The sequence below is a fragment of the Oncorhynchus mykiss genome, chromosome 17, assembly GCF_057628025.1.
Source record: "Oncorhynchus mykiss isolate SJ-2025 chromosome 17, ASM5762802v1, whole genome shotgun sequence".
In the NCBI taxonomy this organism is placed as follows: domain Eukaryota; kingdom Metazoa; phylum Chordata; class Actinopteri; order Salmoniformes; family Salmonidae; genus Oncorhynchus; species Oncorhynchus mykiss.
In genome coordinates this window covers 34181603-34206368 of record NC_143038.1, presented here as the reverse complement: position 1 = coordinate 34206368, position 24766 = coordinate 34181603, and the positions used below count along the sequence as shown (strand labels likewise).

General features: G+C 41.3%; 2 protein-coding genes across 13 annotated transcripts; one reads left to right on the top strand and one right to left on the bottom strand.

Moving 5' to 3' along the window:
* Positions 1-742: 742 nt before the first annotated feature.
* On the top strand, positions 743-4682 carry LOC110495176 (synaptonemal complex protein 3-like). The gene is made up of 8 exons (XM_090205304.1): positions 743-963; positions 1067-1139; positions 1272-1306; positions 2049-2166; positions 2315-2414; positions 2539-2637; positions 2730-2834; positions 3071-4682. Exons 1-8 carry the CDS (start codon positions 849-851, stop codon positions 3122-3124), a joined length of 699 nt encoding a protein of 232 aa, XP_090061430.1. The 5' UTR covers positions 743-848; the 3' UTR covers positions 3125-4682.
* On the bottom strand, positions 4325-24136 carry LOC110494040 (choline/ethanolaminephosphotransferase 1). 12 transcript variants are annotated; one of them, XR_016487897.1, is made up of 12 exons: positions 23694-24136; positions 20228-20261; positions 19337-19605; positions 14180-14354; positions 11259-11406; positions 11028-11169; positions 10586-10698; positions 8529-8613; positions 8081-8212; positions 7030-7188; positions 6746-6871; positions 4325-6344 (listed from the first exon to the last, which is right to left on the bottom strand). XR_016487897.1 is itself a non-coding variant. In XM_036950039.2 (11 exons), exons 3-11 carry the CDS (start codon positions 19528-19530, stop codon positions 6228-6230), a joined length of 1278 nt encoding a protein of 425 aa, XP_036805934.1. In that variant the 5' UTR covers positions 19531-19605; positions 20228-20261; positions 23694-24136; the 3' UTR covers positions 4325-6227. The 12 variants fall into 12 exon arrangements, 4 of the variants coding, with proteins under 4 accessions (XP_036805934.1, XP_036805935.1, XP_036805933.1 ...); XR_016487894.1 differs by lacking the exon at positions 10586-10698 and having other exon boundaries at positions 8110-8212; XR_016487895.1 differs by lacking the exon at positions 20228-20261 and having other exon boundaries at positions 23694-23966.
* Positions 24137-24766: the final 630 nt, after the last annotated feature.

Sequence of the window (24766 nt, the reverse complement as noted above, 5' to 3'; positions counted from 1 at the left end):
AAATACTTTTAAATCCCATTGTTAATTAGTCCATTCCTTTTGCACTACGTTCAGTACGTTTTTCATATTGGATATATATATATTGCACCGTACACCATTTTCTGTACATTGTGTCTCAGTAAAAGGTTGGTCTATTCTACCCAGGAGCACTTCTAGTTTCCAAATCCACAGAGTTTACATCCAGAGGAGCGTCACTGCTCATTCTGCAGCCTTTGGAGTGGTCTATCAGCCTAAATCCAATCCGTTTTTCATATAGGGTATACATATTGCATATTTATGATAAATTATATGATAAATCGAAAATCCTGTATTAATACCGGTCATAGCATTAGCTTGTGCAATTCAATTAGTGTGGGCCAATGAATCAACTGAAAAGCCACTAACAGTGGGAATATCAACGCTGACACAAAGTAACACCAGAGAGGGTTCTCTTAACACAATTGTATCGATGTTTCTACCAATCAAACATTGTATCCACCAACAAAGTGATGTCATTTGTCCCCGCGCTCAATCGGCGTGCAACGTTTTTTCCGCGCCAGATTTTCAACTGGTGACTTTACTCCAAGTTTAGCTATTTCAGACGAAGCTAAACTAGCTTTCATGACTATATTTACACATATTTCAAAACGTTTGAAACCAAAAATTTGAAGCAAAATAAGGATTTTTACTTGGATAGCCTATTCTGTTTGAAAATAGGTCAGTAAAATTGATTTCACACCTGGCACTAGATTGTTAACAGTGGTTAGCTGTTAGCTAGCTAACGGTAGCAAGCATATACAGTAGGCTAAAGTTGTCATTTGAACCAGTTCTTTGGCACATTTATTTTCTTTATTGACAACCAGCAAGAAATGGCAATGCACAAGGGACATGCTCAGAAAGGCAAAGCAAAAGGCACTATAACCAACTCAGGCAAACCCTATATGGAGGACTTCAATGAGAGTTTCAACAATGAAAACCTGCCAGGTAACATTTGTTAGTCCTGGAAACTGGTAGCCTAAAATAATGTGCATGTTTTTATACATGACATAATATATAATAGTCTACTTTCTTTATTGTTTCTTTACAGTAGTTGAGGCAGAGGCTTTGAGAGGAAGGAAACATATGTCAGAGCCAGATGATGATATTGACATCACCAAAGGGTAGGCCAAGCATTTGTCACAAAGTGACATTTATTTATCAGAGGTGAACATACAGTATTATCCTGTGTGATTTAATTCATGGGTTGATATTGCTGTCATTCAATAACTATATAATGTCTTCCTCTTCCACAGAGGGGATATGATGACCATGTTGGACAGATTTGGAGGTATTGTGTGTTCCACTAGATTTGTCTCTAATCTCTCTCTTTCTATCCTTATATTTCATACTCTGGCATTGCCAGTGGTGTAAAGTACTTAAGTAAAAATACTTTAAAGTACTTCTTAAGTAGTTTTTGTGGGTGTCTGTACTTTACTTTACTATTTATATTTTTGACAACTTTTACACTATATTCCTGAAGAAAATAATGTACTTTCTTCTCCATACATTTTCCCTGACACCCAAAAGTACTTCGTTACATTTTGAATGCTTAGCAGGACAGGAAAATGGTCAAATTCACACACTTATCAAGAGAACATCCCTGGTCATCCCTAATGCCTCTGATCTGACGGACTCACTAAAAACAAATGCTTAGTTTGTAAATGATGTGTGAGTGTTGGAATGTGCCCATGGCTATCTGTACATTTTAAAAACAAGAACATGGTGCCATCTGGTTTGCTTGATGTAAGGAATTTGAAATGATTTATACTTTTGATACTTATTGATATTGATATTTTATTAATTACATTTACTTTTGATACTTAGGTATATTTAAAACTCAAGTAGTATTTTACAGGTTGACTCACTTTTACTTGAGCCGTTTTTTATTAAGGTATCTTTACTTTTAATCAAATATGACAATTTGTTACTTTTTCCACCACTGGGCCTTGCACACTGATTGGTACAGCGATTGTTTCTCATCAATGAACTATGCATTACATCTGTGAGCCTCTTTTTCTCTTTACTGCCAGCGGACATCAACAAAGCCTTCCTGGCAAAACGCAAACGTTTGGAAACGTTCACTAAGTCCTCTGTGAAGACTAGCCATCAGAAGATTGAGCAGTTATGGAGGGTCCAACAAAGAGACAGGTAATGAGATGTGTAGAGTGAAAATAGGGTGCAAGTGTGTGTGTGTGTGTGTGTGTGTGTGTGTGTGTGTGTGTGTGTGTGTGTGTGTGTGTGTGTGTGTGTGTGTGTGTGTGTGTGTAACCTGATTTGTATGATATCAATTCCGCAGGAGTAAAGTGACAGAAGATTACTGCACCCAGTTCAATGCAGTCTTCAGTCAGTGGGACACAGATGTGCAGAAGTCCAAGGATAATGAGGAGAAACTACTGGTAATGCTCTGTCAGGACAGAAAATAGTGTACCTATTTCTATTCTATAGCTACTTACAGAGTAACACTGGAGTAAATAAGACATCTTTTAGAACTAACTGTAGGTGCTGTATGTGTTCCCATAGAGTATGTTCCAGCTCCAGCAGAAGATGTTTCAGCACAAGAGGGCCTCCCAGAGCCAGAGACTGAAGACTCTCAAGCAGTTGCTGGAGCAGTACATCCAAGTATATTATCTCATAGTATTCTTTAACATGGTGATTTTAAATCTATGTCTCAGCTGGTTTTCTCATGCCACCTTGTTTTGCTGGGCTGGTAGAGCCTTGATACGATGGAGAAGACCCATGTCAGCCAGCAGGGTGCTGCACAGGGCGAGCTGCGCCAGGAGATGGCACTGTTTCAGAAAAAGATTCTCAGTGACACAGTAAGTAAAAGGACAGAATAATTTACTAACTCATTGTTCACGTGCCTTACGATGGTTGACCCCTTTGCTTAGCTGAAGCGTTGCTAAGAATACAAATTGATATGTGCCATTTTAAAATATTAGCGTACTATGGGCATGAGCACTATGAGCATGAACTGAGCTATTTAGAAAATACTTAACTTTTCTATTTAGAACATTTCATTTAGTTCAACAAACAATACATTTTCTAATAACAGCAACAGCAAGAGATGGCTACAGTGCGCAAGTCTCTGCAGACGATGCTGATGTAGGATCTTCAGAATGCCGGGAGCTGAGAAGAATCAACTCCATCGAAATGCTTATTGTGTGTACATATCTTTAAGCTGGGTTGCCTGTTCTACTTTAGTTTATGGATGTGTTTCAGATAGAACTTTACAATTTCCAGATAAGTGTTAAACATCTCAGGAACCACATCTACCTGATCCAGTAATCTGCAAATAACTGTTTTGAAATCTTGTGTGTTGTGTACATGTAACATTGCATTTCTGTTGTGAACTGCTTCATTCAAAAGATCAACATTATGTCACCTGAGGGTTCCAGACTGAAAGTGTTGAAGTCAAAGAGGGATGTCATTCACTTAGAAATTCTTATTTCTGTCTTCATATTTTGGAGTTCTGGTTTCATATGTTTAATCTACTTAATTGATCCCTGATTGAGAGGGGGGTTATGGAGAACATAAGACTTCTCGTTACTAAAATGTTGTCAGGAATTAAGACCGTCTTGTTATTGTAAATATACACTGAGTGTACAAAACATTAGGGACAACTTCCTAATATTGAGTTGCACTCCCTTTTGCCCTCAGAACAGCCTCAATTCGTCGGGGAATGGACTCTACAAGGTGTTGAAAGCGTTCCACAGGGATGCTGGCCCATGTAGACTCCAATGCTTCCCACAGTTGTCAAGTTGGCTGGCTGTCCATTTTTCATACACACAGGAAACTATTGAGCGTGAAAAACCCAGCAGTGTTGCAGTTCTTGACACACTCAAACCAGTGTTCCTGGCACCTACTACCATACCCCATTTAAAGGCACTTAAATATTTTATCTTGCCCATTCACCCTCTGAATGGCAGATATACACCATCTGTCTCAAGGCTTAAAAATCCTTCTAACCCGTCTTCTCCCCTTCATCTTCACTGAAGTGGATTTGGCTTTCACCTGGTCAGTCTATGCAGTGCTTGACTTAGACTGAAATAGGTGCCGGTACTCATTTTTGGTGCCGGTACTGTTTATATTTAGGTGTAGGAGCTCCACAATACTTTTGAGCTAATATAAGAGTTACAGAAGTTCAATCAGTAGAACATTTGAGGTGCCAGTTCTCAGATTTGGTGACCTCCTGCCCAAGTCGAGCACTGAATCTATAGTATGTCATGGAAAGAGCTGATGTTCCTAATGTTTTGTACACTCGGTGTAGAAACCTTTATTACAAATAACACAGGCAACAAGTAGCTTCTTACATGTGTGAATGACATTTTATTTGCATTGGTAGGTGAGGGAGAGATTGTTGAAGTGATCTTGAAGTTATTTTCTCATAGCCTATGAACATACTATTCTGCACACTAATATACCTGAGCTTGACGGTCTGGCTAAAAGAAAACAGTAACACGGAAGAAAACACAAGCCTTTGCCAGTAAACACACAGAGACAACATGCCCCTAATTTGTTTAAGAGGCTTGACCTTTGTCTTCCGAAAGAAGAAAAAAATTATATTGTGTTTAAGGCAACCTTTTACTTGTCTGAAAATTACTAGTACACATTGTCAAATGAGCTCAATAACAATACACAGAAATAAAGTCTGTTTTTCATTGAAATGACAGAGTTTCTATTGATTCTGATGGTGAATTATAAGCAGACTGCAGGTATAGAGTTAAAAACGTTGTACAGACAAATAATATTAGGGCACAGTTAGAATATACTTTTTCTGTCACATTGAAACTCCCCAATTCTCCCAAAACACTATCAATTGCTGTACGTGGACCTGGCACAGGGCAGAATGCTCTACACAAAGAAAGTTGTTCGTAGAGGTGTTACAAGGTCATTTAAAAATCAATTGCAAAATAATTTTATGAAAATTCAAATATGTCCTTAGATTCTAGATATGAGCAAGCGCAGACAACATCTTTAACTTCCAATGAGAATGACACTACTTTTTGGGGGGACAAAAATCACAATACTTTTCTTCAATAACACTTGGCATTTAGTTTTCGTTGAGCATTCCCGAGACAAATGCAACACGACAGTATCTGGGGGCAGAGGTGCAATAGGACAATACAATAATAAACAGGCACACAATTCAAAAGCAAGAAACTTTGCTGCTAAAAATGTAAATTATATGTTATACATTCAACTATTTAAAAGCAATATTAAACTGGATATACAGAATCTCCAGACAAGCGCTAGCAAACCTACATGTAGTGCCATAAGCACTGTAATTTTGGTGGCATTGGAGACAGTGTATGCTTGAGCCATTTCAGGGAAGCAAGGCTTGAGACACTTATCTTTTCAAATATGCAATACAATTTGTATCTTTACAAGAATTTGTTTTGAGTCAAGTAGTTTATATCTGTAATATTTTACAGAAATCATCCCATCATTTGAATGTAATTGCAAGGTAATGTACCACTTTTGTAGGTTTGATAAGATACTGTATTGCCAGGAAAAACTTTTTTTAAATAAAAGAACACTACAAATACCAACACCCGAATAGTTTGATATTTGTGAAACCGAAAAGTGAGGTTATGCAAATATTGCAAAATGATATATACATTTAATATAGACACAACACTCTTACGAAACAAAACTGAAAGCAGACTGACAACCTGTGTAAATCTCTTTCGATGCTATACATTTCCTTGTAGAGAACAACTAACCAACAAACACACTGTCAACACATGAAATGTTTGTTTTAAAGTTCAATAAGAAAATAATAATGATCATTATTAAATGAATATGGTAGCACCTTTTCAAGCCCCTTGCAGTCTTCTTGCACTTATTTACCCTCTCTGACACAGAGAAGAGCATTCAGTACATGTCCAATGTGACTATTCATTTCAGAAAAAGAGAAAGCATTATTTTTGTCCAGGAATCTGATTACTGTAACAAGACGAAATCAACACAAATTGCAGAAAGCAGCAATGGACAATAACTTATTATTATTATCATCATCATTATTATTAACTCATTATATTTCATTTATGCCCAAATTCACCACCTCTACTGGTAATAGCTCCACACACATCCACCCCAACCCTGCCTCAACAAATACAAAAAATGGTGAAAGAGCAACAACTTACTAACTAACATGAAGAGAGAGAGAAAGAAAGAAAGAGCGATAGACAGTAATGGCGCCCGTGCCCTCACTGAAGGGTGGAGGGGGTCAGTGGCTTGATTCGGAAGACAAAGATGTGAAGATGGGAGGCGATCTGGTTGCAAACACTGACACAGTAACGCACCAAGTCAACGAAAGACAGGATCTGCAGATGGAAAGCAGAAGAGGAGAAAATGAAGAGTCAGGAAACAAGATAACTTGATCAACACAACTGTACACAATGGATCCAGTGTGTAGATGGCTAGATGATGCAGAAGATAAAAGTATAAAAGGGTTTTGCGACTAGTTCCAAATAAACGTGGCAGTAGACTGAAAACACCTGCCTCTGAAAAATGCACAGTAAGTCTTTATACCTTTCAGAGTGAAATACAATTAGTGTTGGATATGATCAGACTGATGGTTCATTTCAAAGACACATGTTGTCATTAAAACACATGCTGCAGATTGCATGCCCTCATGCATTGTTGTTGCATAACTTCACCCTGGACTTGCTCAGATACTATAGACCTCTACGTCATGGAAATGTGCGAGTGTGTGTGTACTCACCAGCGCAATCCACAGCACCAGGTATTCATCAATAAAACTGTTGAAATACTGGTCCAGGAACAGCAGGCCTGGCCCCAGGAATGCTATATCATGGAGATGCATCTCACTCTTTGTCATATGTGCAACCTAAAACAAACAAGACACAGGCAACAGTCATGCTCCAATCAGCAAGCACATTTTCATTGATGATATTCATTTACGTCATAAACGTTCTTACATCCAAGCACTTTTACACAGGATGCACAGGTATTGCATTACACCAATTAGCAGCGCGCCACACTTACAACTAATTTGTTGGTGATCTTGGCCGACACAAAGCCAAAGGCCAGGATATAAACACAGGGGTGCTTCTCAAACAACTGGATAGCTGACTTCTTATAGATCATCATGGCCAGTATTATTACTGAACCTATATGTAACACAGGAGATAGGACACTGGTTCCCTGGAGAAGAGAGGGAGAAAAGAGAGAGAGACTGTATAATCAACGACATTAATAGGCCACAATGGTACAGTATGTGAATGACATGAGAGTGCAGTTAGGGTGAAAGAAAACACAGTAATGAATGCTGGTGTGTATAATCCACCATCACCTTAGGCCGAAACATTTGTGTTTTGTTTTCACCTTTCATTTATGCACTATGATTATTAAAATATCATGGTTCCCGAAACAAACATCTTTATTTTGCGTTCAAGCCTCAGTTTTGGATTTATTCCTTTTTTTTTGACAGTGCGGGTCTCCATCTCTTCCAGTATTCTTATTTAGAATTCTACGCACCTGGAACAGACACTATTCAGTAGTAAGGACCTTAAAAGAACACAGATGACCTCATATAATTTGTGTACAACTAGGGGTCATAACATACAGTACCTCCCGAAGGAAAACATATAAAGTAATTACTTCCTTGTGACAAACACTGATATCGCTCCGCCAACTGAACTGAGATCAGGTCCAACATTTGTAACACACATCCTTCATTTCCTATGAAGCTAATAGATAGCTCCGTAAAATGGATGAAACCAGCACACAAGCACTTAGGCATCAAGCTAGTTTCACCATCTCTAGAGGGTACATGGCGAAGCCTACACAGTGATTGAGAACTACCTTGTGTCAGTGTTGGTGAAGGAATTTGGGAGAAGGACTGTCAAATTCCCCCTTCCCCATAGGCATTTCTGTAGATCTTAAAGGACTGGAAATATGTGAGCAATACGGAGAGAAAAAAATCTGAGTCTATCAGGGCAAGGAGTGACTACCATTAAGTTGATATGCCCATCTACATGAAGGTCAGGGACTAGGCTACAGGTCGATTTGGAATTGAGCGCGAGTGTCGACTTACTGCTATTGTGGATCCATTTTTGCCCTTACCTCCGGTAAATATAACCCGGAAGTAATTAGTGCAGGAAAAGATGGCGCCTAGGAAAGTGCAGATGGCTGGAACTATTTTCATCTGGATGTTTATGACTGGGATCTGTGGAGGTGACAGAGCAAGAGATTATTCATTACAAAACAACAACCAGTCACCACCACTTGAGTGTTAAGTACATGAAAACAGCTCTGGACATTGTTAGTAAGATGGGTACTTGTCAGTAAAACTGTTTCATTACTCAAAGTGAAATTGCATTTACTATGGTAAGGAATCATACTGCACAAAGAATTAGAACAAACCAATGCAGGAAACTCCACCGTTATAATAGTAGTTACTGTTTCAGTTTCAACATTCAGTTATGCCATTCATTTCAATTACCAACAGACAATCAGTGGAAGTTTGAGCCAATCAGAATTACCAGTGACTGCCAGAAAGCGGATCCTCCCACAGCGGCCAGCAAATACATGATTATAATGAAGATTTGCACCTCAGTCACATCAATGCTGAGAGGAGCAGGCAGAGAGCAGAGGTTAGTCAGAAGTCATCAACTCTGTCCATAAGCACAGCGCCACACAGCTGCCCTATGGACCGTCCTCATTCCAAACACTGTTCAACTGACCACAGCTCTCCCAACCAATCATGATGCACTAATAGCAAACATGTATCCTACCGTTCAAAAGTTTGGGGTGACTTAGAAATGTCCTTGCTTTTTAAAGAAAAGCTCATTTTTTGTCCATTAAAATAACATCAAATTGATCAGAAATACAGTGTAGACATTGTTAATGTTGTAAAGGACTATTGGAGCTGGAAACAGCAGAGTTTTTATGGAATATCTACATAGGCCTACAGAGGCCCATTAACAGCAACCATCACTCCTGTGTTCCAATGGCACGTTGTGTTAGCTAATCCAAGTTTATCATTTTGAAAGGCTAATTGATCATTAGAAAACCCTTTTGCAATTATGTTAGCACAGCTGAAAAATGTTGTTCTGATTAAAGAAGCAATAAAACTGGCCTTCTTTAGACTAGTTGAGTATCTGCAGCATCAGCATTTGTAGGTTCGATTACAGGCTCAAAATATCCAGAAACAAAGAACTTTCTTCTGAAACTCGTCAGTCTATTCTTGTTCTGAGAAATTAAGGCTATTCCATGTGAGAAATTGCCAAGAAACCGAAGCTCTCAACTGAGCGAGAGGACAAGTACATTAGAGTGTCTAGTTTGAGAAACAGACGCCTCACAAGTCCTCAACTGGCAGCTTCATTAAATAGTACCCGCAAAAACACCAGTCTCAATGTCAACAGTGAAGAGGAGACTCCGGGATGCTGGCCTTCTAGGCAGAGTTGCAAAGAAAAAGCCATATCTCAGACTGGCCAATAAAAATAAAAGACAAATGTTAGTTTGACCTTAAAAAAATCATTATTTATAACCTCGTCAACATCTTGACTATATTTCGTATTCATTTTGCAACTCATTTCATGTATGTTTTCATGGAAAACATAGACATTTCTAATCCCAAACCTTTGAACGGTGGTGTCTGTTTCAATATTCCTTCAGTAGCACTCCTCGTCACATGCTCCGTAAACAACAGGTGTGGACTAACAGTGAAATGCTTGCATACGGGCCCTTCCCAACCATGCAGAAAGAAAATAGAGAAATACTAGAAAAGTAAAACCCGTAATAATAAAAGTAATAGCTACACAATGAGTAACGATAACTTGGCTATATACAAGAACACCTGTACCGAGTCAATGCAGATAATATTTAACCACATAGCTACCCAGACAAACTATACTGAACAAAATATAAAAACGACACATGTAAAGTGTTGGTTCCATGTTTCATGAGCTGAAAAAAACAAACATCCCAGAAATGTTCCATTCGCACAAAAATATTTCTTTCAAATTTGGGGCACAAATTTGTTTACATCCCTGTTAATAAGCATTTCTCCTTTACCAAGGTTCATCCACCTGACAGGTATGGCATATCAAGAAGCTGATTAAACATTATGCTCCTTACACAGGTGCACCTTGTGCTGGGGACAATAAAAGGCCAATCTAAAATGTGCAGTTTTGTCACACAACACAATGCCACAGATGTCTCAAGTTGAGGGAGCGTGCAATTGGCATTCTGACTGCAGGAATGTCCACCAGAGCTGTTACAAGATCATTTAATGTTAATTTCTCTACCATAAGCCAACTCCAATGTTGTTTTAGAGAATCTGGCACTAAGTCCAACCGGCCTCACAACCACAGGTGGGGTTATGGTATGAGCAGGCTTAAGCTACGGACAACGAACACAATTGCATTTTATCGTGGGCAATTTGAATGCACAGAGATACCGTGACGAGATCCTGAGGCCCATTGTTGTGCCATTCATCCGCCTCCATCACCTCATGTTTCAGCATGATAATGCACGGTCCCATGTCGCAAGGATCTGTACACAATTGTCACAGTTCTTTCATGGCCTTCATACTCACCAGACATGTCACCACAGAGCATGTTTGGGATGCTCTGGATAGACAGCGCATTCCAGTTCCCACCAATATCCAGCAACTTCACACAGCCATTGAAGAGGAGTGGTACAACATTCCTAAGGCCACAATCAACAGCCTGATCAACTCTATGCAAAGGCGATGTGTTGCGCTGCATGATGCAAATGGTGGTCACACCAGATACCGACTGGTTTTCTGATCCACGACATACCTTTTTTTAAAGGCATCTGTGACCACGTCATGTGACATCCATAAAGTAGGGAATTCATTTATTTCAATTGACTGATTTCCTTATATGAACTGTAACTCAGTAAAATCTTTGAAATTGTTGCATGTTGCGTTTATTTTTTTGTTCAGTATAAATCTATTATTACTATTAACCCAGTTGTCTCCCAACTTCCTCTCCTCGGAGCGCAGACACACTCACATGCCAAAGCGCAGGGTGCCAGAGACGTAGGTCTGCCAGTGGGCACAGTAGAACATGAACATGCCAGCGAAACAGCAGAAGAACATCCAGTCAGGGTTGGTGCCCAGCTGCACTGCTATACTGGTGCCCAGGACCACAAACACTGAGAGTGAGAGAGAGAGGAAATAGAAGCACAGATTCAATGAAATCCTAATAGGGCAAACCCACAGACACACAGAGGGGCAGCTGTACCTGTGGAGAGGGAGTCACAGCCGTGGTCAAACAGTTCGCCCAGTGGAGAGCTACTATTGGTTCGTCTGGCCTGCTTCCCGTCAATGGCATCCAATGACTGGTACACAAACAGGCCCACAGCACACAGAAGGTATGCCCACAGAGGTGCCTGAAGAAAAAGGAAGTCACAAAAATGGGGGACTTGGTGAATACTTATGACTTCCTTTCTCCCAATGGAAAAATATAACCTGTTTGGTTATGGTAGGGTAATTTCCACAAGACATTTAGAAGTTGTGCTCTTTGAGAACCAGTGGGTATTATCGTCAATAGTGCATCATCTGACATAAAATATGATCTTCTGGCAGATGTAGGCTACAGCTACACAAAGGAGAGATGTTTGTGAACTTGTATAGTTTGTTTCCCTCTCAACAGCTTTGGAACACTGCAGAGCTTGGTCCTTCATTAGCCAATCAGCACGGAGAGAGTTTGACAGCATCATCAATGTCTGCCTTCATTTCCTGTTCTGTACTCAGTGGGTCTATGATGAGCTGACAGCAGCTTATACACGTACTAAAACCAACTGGAATATGACACGGCCTACAATTTACAGGCTTGCCAATCTGGCATTCATATAAATAACCCTGTTATTGCAGAGTGTCACAATCTGTCTCATAAACAATCTGTCTCCCGATAAATTACGCTTTTAAAAAATTAATTCAGGCCCTCTCACCAAAAACAGGGATATGGGGAGTGGGAGGGGGTTTACGAAAGGAAAGTTTGTTCGTGGGGCATGGGGGATGTTGAAAAGTAGAGCAGGGTGGAAAGATCTCCCGACTGCCTCATTGTTCTCATGAAACATGTGATTAGGAATTAAAAATGGCATGAGAAATCTAACAAGGGCTGTGAAACTAAGAGCCCCTAGAGCAAGTATACTTTCTGTTCAAACACGACATGGTGAGAAACTCAGCAAAAGAGAACATGACACCGTGTATCAGCTTTACTGTTTACTCATTACGCCTGGCATTTTCAGTCATTCAGAAAACGCTCTTATCCAGAGCGACTTACAGAAAGCAATGAGTGCATCGATTTTCATATTGGTCCCCCGGTGGGAATAGGACCCACAACCGTGGCGTTGCAAGCGCAATGCTCTACCAACTGAGCCACACGGGACCCACATAGACTCCTCTAGAGCACTAATACACCCACAGCCACGGGGCAATCTGTCCTTAATGATCCTGACCTGGGCCATCAGAAAACAGGACACTGACTACTGTAGCATGTTAAGTAAATACAATTTTCTCTGGGCTGTGAAACAGTGCTGCCACTAATGTTTTAGCATCCTGTTAACTTAACTATGACCTGTGATGTCATGTGTCGAATCATGCTTACAACAATGAGTATGGACATAAAAAAAATATTTAAAAATACATTTGAGCATGGACATTGTAAAGGCAATATAATTAGGACGTCTGTACATAGTCACCTCTCCCTCTAGAGCTAGTACCCTACCAAGCCTGTCTTCTCTGTACTAAACTCAACTGAAGTCCCTCTTCTCTTTGTCTCACTCTCCCCAGTTTCTCCACATTGTGAGCATACACATGCACGCAGAGCCATTTCTCAACCTTTGTCCTAAAAAAAGAAACAGGAAGAGGAGGAGAACTAGAGACAGAGCACTATTTATAGAAAGGGAAAACAAAGTTACGCCCTGCAGATCCTCCTAATTACACCCCTAACTAACAACTATAACCCACATTTTAGCTGCTGCCTGTTAAGGCCGTAGTCTGCTTTAGCAGCACAGGGGAAGTCAGGTGACACTAAAGCTCTTCAATCCTGCCTCCTGGAAACTCACAGGGTGTGCAGGCTTTTGTTCCATCAAAGCACTGGATTCAACTAATCGACAAATTATCAAACCCTTGATCATTTGAATCAGGTGTGTTACGGCTGGGCAGGAACAGAAACCTGCACGGCCTATGGGCTTCCAGGACCAGGGTAGAATAACACCGGCATTTAAAGAGACCCCTAAGATGAGGCCATGTTGTGCCTTGCAGATAACGCTCGGCCTACTTTTGGAAGTTATTTGTGGATTCAATTCAACGGTCAAATATACAGTCAGCTGCTTGCAGGGAAAGCTGGAATTCCTATCAATATTATAGGCTTAATACATGTTTTCTTCCATGGTTAGACTGGCCTTTCTATGATAAAATAAGTAGAGACTGTAAGTCCAGTCCACACTAGTGTTGTGGAACTGAACTTGTAGGAAAACAGCCAGAGCTAAACCCACAAAGCACATGGTGGTCTATGGACGAACAAAATGCATTATACTGCATTGGGCTGTTTGGTAATGGCTCTTGTATACAAAGTATTCGTTTGAATGTAATCTAATTCCATGTACTTTGAAGTCTGATATCACCAATTATATTCCCTTGTGGGAAGTTACTGCAGGCTTTCGGTTCTAGAGGGGAACTACTAAGCTTAACAGTTTGCATGTTTTGCTGTGTCCTCTCCGTTCCCTGTCCTTAGCATGCACTCATCTCTGCTGTGGTGCTGGTGTGGCGTGTGGGCCGGGAAGGGGGCTGGGGGACGTGGAATCTGGTGCAGACTAGCTGTATGAGCTATGGGCACGGGGTGTTCATCCAGAACAGAAAGAGTGAGCTATACCAAAACTCTCCTCGACAGCAGAGAGGGGAAACAGACAAAGAGACCATGAAAACTGTTGCTAATAGAAGATGAAAAAAAACAGCCACAGAACCTTGAGATGAAACAACTGTCTGTCTGTCTGTACAGGTAAATACCATACGGTAGCATTTTACTTGAACCCTCAAACTGTACCTGTCCAGGGGACTAAGCCAGGCAGTATATAACCAACCAGTTAAGTGGCTGTGGGGCAGTACAGTAGTACGTACACACAACCTGGACAGGTGCCATATTGTTGCCAGTGTTACCTGCTCAGTGGCGGTGGGGCAGTAGTAGACCAGCACCAGGGTGGTGAATACGTTGGTGGCCAGGCCCACAATGGTGATGAGGTTGGGGGCGATCCAGGCTGGCACGCGGCCCACCAGCCACTCCCAGTAGCGCTGCATCAGAGGCTCCAGCAGGGAGCGGCCTGCACTGCTGTACCTGTAGAGGGGGAACGAGTGGAGTATCCCGGAAAAAAGGTTTAACAAATTCAAGATTCCCTGAACATATTCGGCTTCTTTTAACCAGATAAGGGAGTCTGGGATTTCTTGGTTCCCGGGAACGGTTGCTTCTCATTTACAGTGCCTTGCGAAAGTATTCGGCCCCATTGAACTTTGCGACCTTTTGCCACATTTCAGGCTTCAAACATAAAGATATAAAACTGTATTTTTTTGTGAAGAATCAACAACAAGTGGGACGTGGAAGTGGAACGACATTTATTGGATATTTAAAACTTTTTTAACAAATCAAAAACTGAAAATTTGGGCGTGCAAAATTATTCAGCCCCTTTACTTTCAGTGCAGCAAACTCTCTCCAGAAGTTCAGTGAGGATCTCTGAATGATCCAATGTTGACCTAAATGACTAATGATGATAAATACAATCCACCTGTGTGTAATCAAGTCTCCGTATAAATGCACCTGCACTGTGATAGTCTCAGAGGTCCGTTAAAAGCGCAGAGAGCATCATGAAGAACAAGGAACACATAAGGCAGGTCCGAGATACTGTTGTGAAGAAGTTTAAAGCCGGATTTGGATACAAAAATATTCCCCAAGCTTTAAACATCCCAAGGAGCACTGTGCAAGCGATAATATTGAAATGGAAGGAGTATCAGACCACTGCAAATCTACCAAGACCTGGCCGTCCCTCTAAACTTTCAGCTCATACAAGGAGAAGACTGATCAGAGATGCAGCCAAGAGGCCCATGATCACTCTGGATGAACTGCAGAGATCACAGCTGAGGTGGGAGACTCTGTCTATAGGACAACAATCAGTCGTATATTGCACAAATCTGGCCTTTATGGAAGAGTGGCAAGAAGAAAGCCATTTCTTAAAGATATCCATAAAAAGTGTCGTTTAAAGTTTGCCACACGCCACCTGGGAGACACACCAAACATGTGGAAGAAGGTGCTCTGGTCAGATGAAACCAAAATTGAACTTTTTGGCAACAATGCAAAACGTTATGTTTGGCGTAAAAGCAACACAGCTCATCACCCTGAACACACCATCCCCACTGTCAAACATGGTGGTGGCAGCATCATGGTTTGGGCCTGCTTTTCTTCAGCAGGGACAGGGAAGATGGTTAAAATTGATGGGAAGATGGATGGAGCCAAATACAGGACCATTCTGGAAGAAAACCTGATGGAGTCTGCAAAAGACCTGAGACTGGGACGGAGATTTGTCTTCCAACAAGACAATGATCCAAAACATAAAGCAAAATCTACAATGAAATGGTTCAAAAATAAACATATCCAGGTGTTAGAATGGCCAAGTCAAAGTCCAGACCTGAATCCAATCGAGAATCTGTGGAAAGAACTGAAAACTGCTGTTCACAAATGCTCTCCATCCAATCTCACTGAGCTCGATCTGTATTGCAAGGAGGAATGGGAAAAAATGTCAGTCTCTCGATGTGCAAAACTGATAGAGACATACCCCAAGCGACTTACAGCTGTAATCACAGCAAAAGGTGGCGCTACAAAGTATTAACTTAAGGGGGCTGAATAATTTTGCACGCCCAATTTTTCAGTTTTTGATTTGTTAAAAAAAGTTTGAAATATCCAATAAATGTCATTCCACTTCATGATTGTGTCCCACTTGTTGTTGATTCTTCACAAAAAAATACAGTTTTATATCTTTATGTTTGAAGCCTGAAATGTGGCAAAAGGTCGCAAAGTTCAAGGGGGCCGAATACTTTTGCAAGGCACTGTAAGTTACTAGGCGAAGCGAAGCGCAGATTGGTTGAGTCAAAAGACCTAGACTTGTGAAATATTGTTCTCGAACAAGAAACAACTGTAACACAACAAATACGTTGCCATATTTACCCAAAAAGTAATACACCGACCGCCGCAAAAGCCAGAGTGAGCCTGGCAGAAAATTGCAGACCGATTCCATGTGTAAGTGAAATGGCACAATTCCAATATGTAATAGGCCGAGCTTATACACACGGGTGATTGGTAATAACGCTTTCACTTTACAGAGCACTTTTATGGCAACGCGGGTGATCTTACATGTTAAGGCTATAACCTAACATGTAAGTTGTAGTAGCCTGTGTCACAATGGCAGTGGTAGGCCCATTCCATATCCTGTTGGAGGAATAATAATTGATTGACTACAAAGTGCTTTTCATGACAACACGGGCAACAATCTGTTCTGTTTAGTAGTAACTATAAACTATCAAAATAAAGAAAGTCACACCCTCCGTGTATAAACTCCCAGCGATTTAATGGGTATTTACCAACGTTTTCGGCATCACTGTGCCTTCCTCAGGGTAATTTCATGAATACTTGAACCAGGTTATGTAGACACACAGTGCAATTAGTGCAACCAATGACAATAGTGAGGGGTGTGACAGTAGTTTAGTTGTAACGACCATGGGAGTCCCAGATCATCTGACCAAAGAAGTAAGAAAGATCATTGAATTAAATGACTGTTTCGGGAAATTATTTGGTTTGGTGAAAGTGCAGGCGACAGTATTCAATAGCTACCCGTGTGTTTATACTTAATAAGACTGTATATTCACGTAGTCTCCGTCATTTGGTCCAGAGGGTCTTTGAAAGGGGGATATGTGTCCCATCTACAGCGTCAATCACGTTTGGAAAATCTGCGAGATGAATTAGTCAATTTTCTACTTTTCATCATGTTGCCTAGACTGATTCATTTGAGATTAGCAAAGTATCGCTGGCAGTCACCTGCCTGTAGCCTACTCTTCCTGCAATCCTGTAAAAGTCCTACTTGACTATATGGACAGCTTGATGGCCAGGGAATGCAGCAAAGACTTAAAATATATATATTCAATGCGAAGCAAAATCTTCTTATGGCTCTACACACATTTGCCTTGCCAAATTATTCAGAATTCCCCACATTGTACAGGAAACTTACAGTGGGTTGAGTATGTTGGACAGATATACACTGAGTGGACAAAACATTAGGAACACCTGCTCTTTTCATGACATAGACGGATCAGCCTAATCCAGGTGAAAGCTATGATCCCTTATTGAGGTCACTTGTTAAATTCTGTTCAATCAGTGTAGCTTAAGGGGAGGAGACCAGTTAAAGGATTTTTAAGCCTTGAGACAATTGAAACGTGGATTGTGTGTGTGCGCCATTCAGAGGGCGAATGGGAAAGACAAAATATTTAAGTGCCTTTGAACGAGGTATGGTAGTAGGTGCCAGGGAGCACCGGTTTGAGTAAAGAACTGCAACGCTTCTGGGTTTTCACACTCAACAGTTTCCCGTGTTTATCAAGAATGGTCCACCACCCAAAGGACATCCAGCTAACATGACAACTGTGGGAAGCATCATATCGAATTTTATTGGTCACAGACATGTGTTTAGCAGATGTTATTGCGGGTGTAGCGAAATGCTTGTGTTTCTAGCTCCGATAGTGCAGTAATATCTAACAATATCTAGCATCCCTGTGGAACGCTTGACACCGACAAATTGAGGCTGTTCTGAGGGCAAAAGGGGGTGCAACTCAATATTAGGAAGATGTTCCTAACGTTTTGTACACTCAGTGTATGATTGATTGTGCAGAAAAACAATAACATTCCAAAATAAAATCTTCTGAATGATCTAAAGGATGTATTCGAGATCCAATCATTTGTTCCCTTTGTAATGCTCGGCAAACAATGCAGGCTCCGATGTAAATTGGATTTTCCGCAAAGGGACAGGCCATACACGTGCAACACAGCATCCCTAACCTAGCCCACAATGTCTGCTGTGTGGATCAAGCAGTTAACAAGTGGAGCAGTCCTTGAAAGAGTAAGATTTCAGCGAGACAACTCAAAGGCACAATCCATTAACACCAAGATAATGGAAGATAATGGAATGGAATGGAATTTATTGCCCAATCAACCGTTCTCTGTCGTGGATGATGTTGGCTTTCGCCGACTGGTCGAGCACCTCGAGCCCCCAGTACACACTACCAAGTAGGCACTATTTTTCAGATGTTGCCCTACCGGAGTTACACAGTATTGTTGAAAACGCACATCCATGAGCTACTTGCTATGGGCATCACTGCTATTAGCTTCCCGCCATCCCGACCGTTTGGACCAGCGATGTCAGCCCCATGAGTATGCCGAGTCTGACAGCACAGTAGGTCGACGAGGATTTCCTACTGAGGAAAGACGTAATACATACTCAAGAATGTGCTGGTTCTCATACCGCTGCTGCCATTTCAATGGCATTTGCGAACATGTTTGAAACTTGGCAACATGAACACACCCCTAGCTCCATTCGAACAACTGACTGGAGAAATAAGCTCATCAACTGCGTCTGCAGCAGACGTGAAACCCTCTGTCATGGCATTGAAACGCCTGCTCAACAAAACTGCAGACAGACCGTGGGGTTAAGTTGGAAGAGTACTCTACTAGAGACAGTGAACAAGCGAGTCGGTGGCATTCTCTCTGAGCCTCTTTACTGTGTCGCCACCATGCTCGATGCTAGGTACAAGGACCGCTACTTCGATGCAGACAAGAAACAGGGTTTACGTGAAATGTTACATACACAGCTGGACAAGATGGAAACGGACACAGTGACAGTGCGCACCGAGGAAGAGAGGCCACGGACAGACAGAGCTGAAACTTGACATGTATGATGAAATCCTGGTTGAGAATGAAACAACAGAACAAATGTACAACGAAACAGCACAGCAAGTAAGTGAAAGAAATAGGTTTTGATTATGTTTTACTGGTAATGGGGACATATGTAAATGCCAACGAAATAACTTTTGGGTCAGTGTGTGTTTCAACTATTTAACTGTACTTAAAAGGCTGCTAAAATGTAAAAATATCGCAAGGAAAATATCGGATATCGGTATCGGACAAAAATGTAATATCGGTGCATCCCTAGTTTGATGTAATGACATGTATAAAACACATATGATCATCGGATCAAAGGTAAATATTAGATTCTTCTATCACAGTACCTGTGTTCCTCCAGTCTCTTCAGCTGGTGGCGGTTGAGCGGGGGAGACGGCAGTTCAATCAGTCTGCGCAGGGCTCCAGGGGCCAGGCAGCAGGCTGTCTCCATGCCCACACCCTGCCTAGGATCCCTCTCCCTGAGTGTGCCTCGGCATGTCCGAAAACCCCCCTGCTGCTGCTGGTACCCGGTGACGTTCATGGCCCTGCTATCGCTGTGCCCTCTGCCTCCCCCCCGCCGCTCTCTGGGGCTGGGGATCCACAATGGGGCCGCACACTGAAGGGTGGAAGAGGAGAGAACAGGTAAATGTGAGGTTGGCTTTACATGTAGGCTAGGTGCTGAAATGGGACTTGGGAGTTCAGTTTGCTCTCTTGCCAGTTGCTTCTTAACTGTTTTACTGAACTAATTTCATTTCACGTAAATTCTCATTTGAGTGAAAGTGAGCGAAAGGAAGGAAGGATGTGGTGGAATAGCTAGAAAAAGGGTTGAGAATGAAAGTGAGAATAAGAAATGAACCTTAGTACCCCGCTGTGTTATCTATTGCCATACGCACACAAGTGCACGAGTACGTTCCTCTTCACCAGTTCTGAGTTACAAAACACTGTGCAGCCACAGTCTTAAAGACGTGATGGGGCAGGATATGGCAGGTCCTGCCGTCACACTCCACTAAACATGAAGCTTCTCAAACAAATCTTAGCCCATAGAGATCCTATTAAATTACAAGAGGGGCTATGTCATTAACCGTCAATGTTCCAGAATGGCCAGAATGGGGGTAAAAATGGACCCATATTGGCCAGGGAGAATTCCAAACCAGTCTAATTGGAATGAATGGCAGTAGAGACATAATCCCAATTTTACTTATGCAGGAAAATAAAAGTAAGACATATGTTATACTTACATGCTGATCAATCCGCTTGAGTCGTGTGCGCGAGCTTTGCAAAATAAATGTATACATACGTTATTCAATCATTGCACCCACACTGCTTGCCACGCCAACAAGTGTCTGCATTACCAAGTGCTAAAATAGAAGTCAGTTCTATTTGTGATGCTGAACACGGTGCAAGTCCTGCCTCTCCCATCTCCTCATTGGTTATACCCACGTGGGTGATTGAAAGATGAACTTAGGTCGGTCATGGAAATACTATGAAAGTTAGATGCCAATCGCCATATAAAGTCCAAAGAAGAAAAAGCCTGGAAGGAGGAGAGATGACTAGAAACAATTTGTTTGACCATTTTATGTGTGGAATAATTGTCAGAGTAGAGGACCTTGTGCATTTCAGGTAAAATAACAACTCAACATTTATATCCCAGGGCAAATTAGCTAGCAACTGCAATCTAGCAAGCTAAATTGCCATAAAATGTTTAATGCTTTCGACCTGTCACCAAATTTATATAATTGGTTCAGAGTTTGTTTTGATATTTCAACCTGCGTGCCGTGATCGCGTTTGGTGGGGGGGGTGGGGGGTGGGGGGGGGGCAAAATACATTTCTGCACGATGGCGCACGTCCATTCTGGGCATGGTGTAAAGCAATAAAGCCCAACGGGGTGTGGTATATGGTGCAACGCGGAGTGCCTTGACACATCCCTTAGCCGTGGTATATTGGCTATAAATCACAAACTCCCCGAGGTGTCTTATTACTATTATAAACTGGTTACCAATGTAATTAGAGCAGCTAAAATAAATGTTTTGTCGTACTCGTGGAATACGGTCTGATTTACCATGGCTGTCAGGCAATCAGCATTCAGGGCTCAAACCACCCAGTTTATAACATAAATTACGTAATATAATTATTGTCAAGCTAAAATAGTCATATAGTTATAAATACAGTTTATACAGGTTTTATGCACATTTTCAGTATAAATCACCCTTTAAAATATATTATTTGACACAATATCTTATCACAGCACTGGCAAACTATGGTTGACTAACTCCCTGAATAAAATGGCTGACCTTTATCCCATCATAAGAAGGTTCATTTCCATTCTAGTATTCTTATTCTGTGTCTTAGCCACTGAGAATGCCGGCCCATATCATTGGAGAGTCACAACTTGCACAAAGTAACCACAGAAATCCTCTACAACAGTGGACCCTAAAGTTTTGGAAAGTGGTCAGACCCACTGACCAAAGATTTCTAAAACAACGTGGGCCAATGTGCAATTTTGTAGACCACGCATGCATCAGTCAGTTTCTCCATTAGACAACTTGTTGTTTAAAGCAAAGCAGCAAACGTAACGTTATCTGATGCAGAAAGTCAGTCAGTCAGACCCCAGGTCATTCTCAACAGGCTAGCTTCCACTTGCAACATTAGCACCTACAGTACCAGGCAAAAGTTTGGACACAACTACTCATTCAAGGGGTTTTCTTCACTTTTCTACATTGTAGAATGATAGAGAATACATCAAAACTATGGAAAAAAACACATGGAATAATCTAGTAACCAAAAAAAGTGTTAAACAAATCAAAATATATTTTATATTTGAGAATCTTCAAAATCGCCACCCTTTGCCTTGATGACAGCTTTGCACACTCTTGGCATTCTCTCAACGAGCTTCATGTGAGGTAGTCACCTGGAAAGCATTTCAATTAACAGGTGTGCCTTGTTAAAAGTTAATTTGTGGAATTTCTTTCCTTCTTAATGTGTTGGAGCCAATCAGTTGTGTTGTGACAAGGTAGAGGTGGTATACAGAAGATAGCCCTATTTGGTAAAAGACCAAGTCCATATTATGGCAAGACCAGCTCAAATAAGCAAAGAGAAACAACAGTCCATCATTACTTTAAGACATGGTCAGTCAATCAGGAAAATAAACTTTCAAAGTTCTTGAAATTTAAGTGCAGTCGCAAAAACCACCAAGCGCTATGATGAAACTGGCACTCATGAGGATATGTTCATTAGAGTTACCAGCCTCAGAAATTGCAGCCCAAATAAATGCTTCACAGAGTTCAAGTAACAGACACATCTCAACATCAACTGTTCAGAGGAGAATGGGTGAAACAGGCCTTCATGGTCAAATTGCTGCAAAGAAACCACTACTAAAGGACACCAATAATAAGAAGGGACTTGCTTGGAACAAGAAACGAGCAATGGACATTAGACCGGTGGAAATCTGTCCTTTGGTCTGATGAGTCCAAAATTAAGATTTTCGGTTCCAATGTCTTTGTGAGACGCAAAGTAAGTGAACGAATTATCTTTGCATGCGTGATTCCCACCGTGAAGCATGGAGGAGGAGGTGTGATGGTGCTTTGCTGGTGACACTGTCATGATTTACTTAGAATTCAAGTCACACTTAACCAGCATGGCTACCACAGCATTCTGCAGCGATACGCCATCCCATCTGGTTTGCGCTTATTGGGACTATAATTTGTTTTCAACAGGACAATGACCCAACACACCTCCAGGCTGTGTAAGTGCTATTTGACCAAGAAGGAGAGTGATGGAGTGCTGCATCAGATGACCTGGACTCCACAATCACCTGACCTCAACCCAATTGAGATGGTTTGGGATGAGTTGAACCACAGAGTGAAGGAAAAGCAGCCAACAAGTGCTCAGCATATGTGGGTACTCTTTCAAGACTGTTGGAAAAGCATTCCAGGTGAAGCTGGTTGAGAGAATGCCAAGTGTGCAAAGCGTGACTACTTTGAAGAATATCAAATATATTTTGATTTGTTTAACACTTTTTTGATGACTACATGATTCCATGTGTTATTTCATAGTTTAGATGTCTTATTTATTATTCTACAATGTAGAAAATAGTAAAAAATAGAAACTCTTGAATGAGTAGGTGTCCAAACTTTTGACTGGTACAGTATGTATATCAGTCAAAAAGTAATGCAAAGAAACTGAGTTTGATACTCACATCAATGAATTTAAAAGGGAAGATTGATGGGAATGAAGAGCAATCATATGCAATACAACTGTGTTACAACTCTTAAACCAGTCTAGGAGCTGCTAGTGGTTTCTCTGCTGTCCCACTAAATGACAGGCACTTACAAAAATATATATATATATATATATATATTTATGACTGGCAGGCAGTCTGGAACGGTGGCATCCCGGCTAAAACTGGCTAGCTAGCTAACTACAACACTAGCAAATGACAACATGACACAAAGCTATTTCACATTATTTCCCTCGGTTAATTTACAATGTAACTGTCAATGTTTCCCCAGCCGATCTCTAGAAATCCATCCGTTAATTTGCCACTGCTGTACAAAAAAAAATGCACCCTTCCCCCACCATCACAATGACAGCTAGCTGACGACAGTAGTTAGCAGCGGGCTAGCAGTTTGCCAAGGAGCCACTGACCTGGCGAGTAAACAGGACAGCAGGGTGTCGAGGCACTTCACCGTGCGTTGAATGACTTACCCGTTGGTAAGGATCGTAGCAGCAGTTTTACAGTTTACGGCGTATAAAGGGTGGGAAAGTCCTCAGCGAACGTTACGATAGCCACGATTCACAACACGTCGGGTTCCACTCCAATGTCCGAATGGGGTCCGTGCTATCCGGGATCCTTGGGAAGTCCCTACCCCATGAAGTTGAAATGGAAAGAGGGTAAGGGTTAAGGGTGGGGATATCCCAAGGAATCCGGATAGCACTGACCGTCCCACTGGATAGCTGATCCTAACATTAGCTAGTGATGGGTCGTTCTTTTTGAACGGATCTTTTTGGTCGGAACCCGAATCGCATCGGTGAAAACCAGAAAGCGACGTTTATTTGGCTCCCTGATTTACATACAGCTTCTACTGATTTCATTTTATTTTTTTTGCTCAAAACAACGATTACCTGCAGATATATTACAAAATAATTATACAAATGAGGGTAAATCCTCTTGCAGGATTCACTGCAGAAACAATAAATAGTTAGGAGAGTGCTTCATTCTGGTCTAAACTCATTTTTGCAGTGCATTAAAAATGAACTAGTTTTTTTCCTTTTCTTTTTTGCAGGTGATCTAATAATTTGTCCAGGTAAAAAAGTAATAGTATGCTCTTTTCACGATCTGGCAGATATGGTACCCTACTTTGTGGCTTTGCATTGGATATTTGCAATTTTTCCTTGGTTCAATATCGACATTTAAGCATTTTGAACAAAGCCATTTGGGAGCAAACTGGAATGCTTGGGACGTCCCTATCCCCCATTGAAATGTAAATGTGAAATGGGTTAGGTAAGGGTTGGGTTAGCGTAGGGACGTCCCAAGGATTCTAGATAGCACTAGCCGGGACTGGCTAGCTGATGCTAAAATTAGCTGCTGTCAGAAAATGCAATCTGGGATCCTTGGGATCCCCATTTACGTTGACATTTAAAATGGGTTAAGGTTAGGGTTTAGGATTATGGACGTCCCAAATGATCTCTGATAGCAATAACCGTCAGAAAAACACCGGTCACTTCCGTTGCAGTCGAGGACCTCAGCGCGAGGTGCGTTCAAGAGCATAAATTCAAAC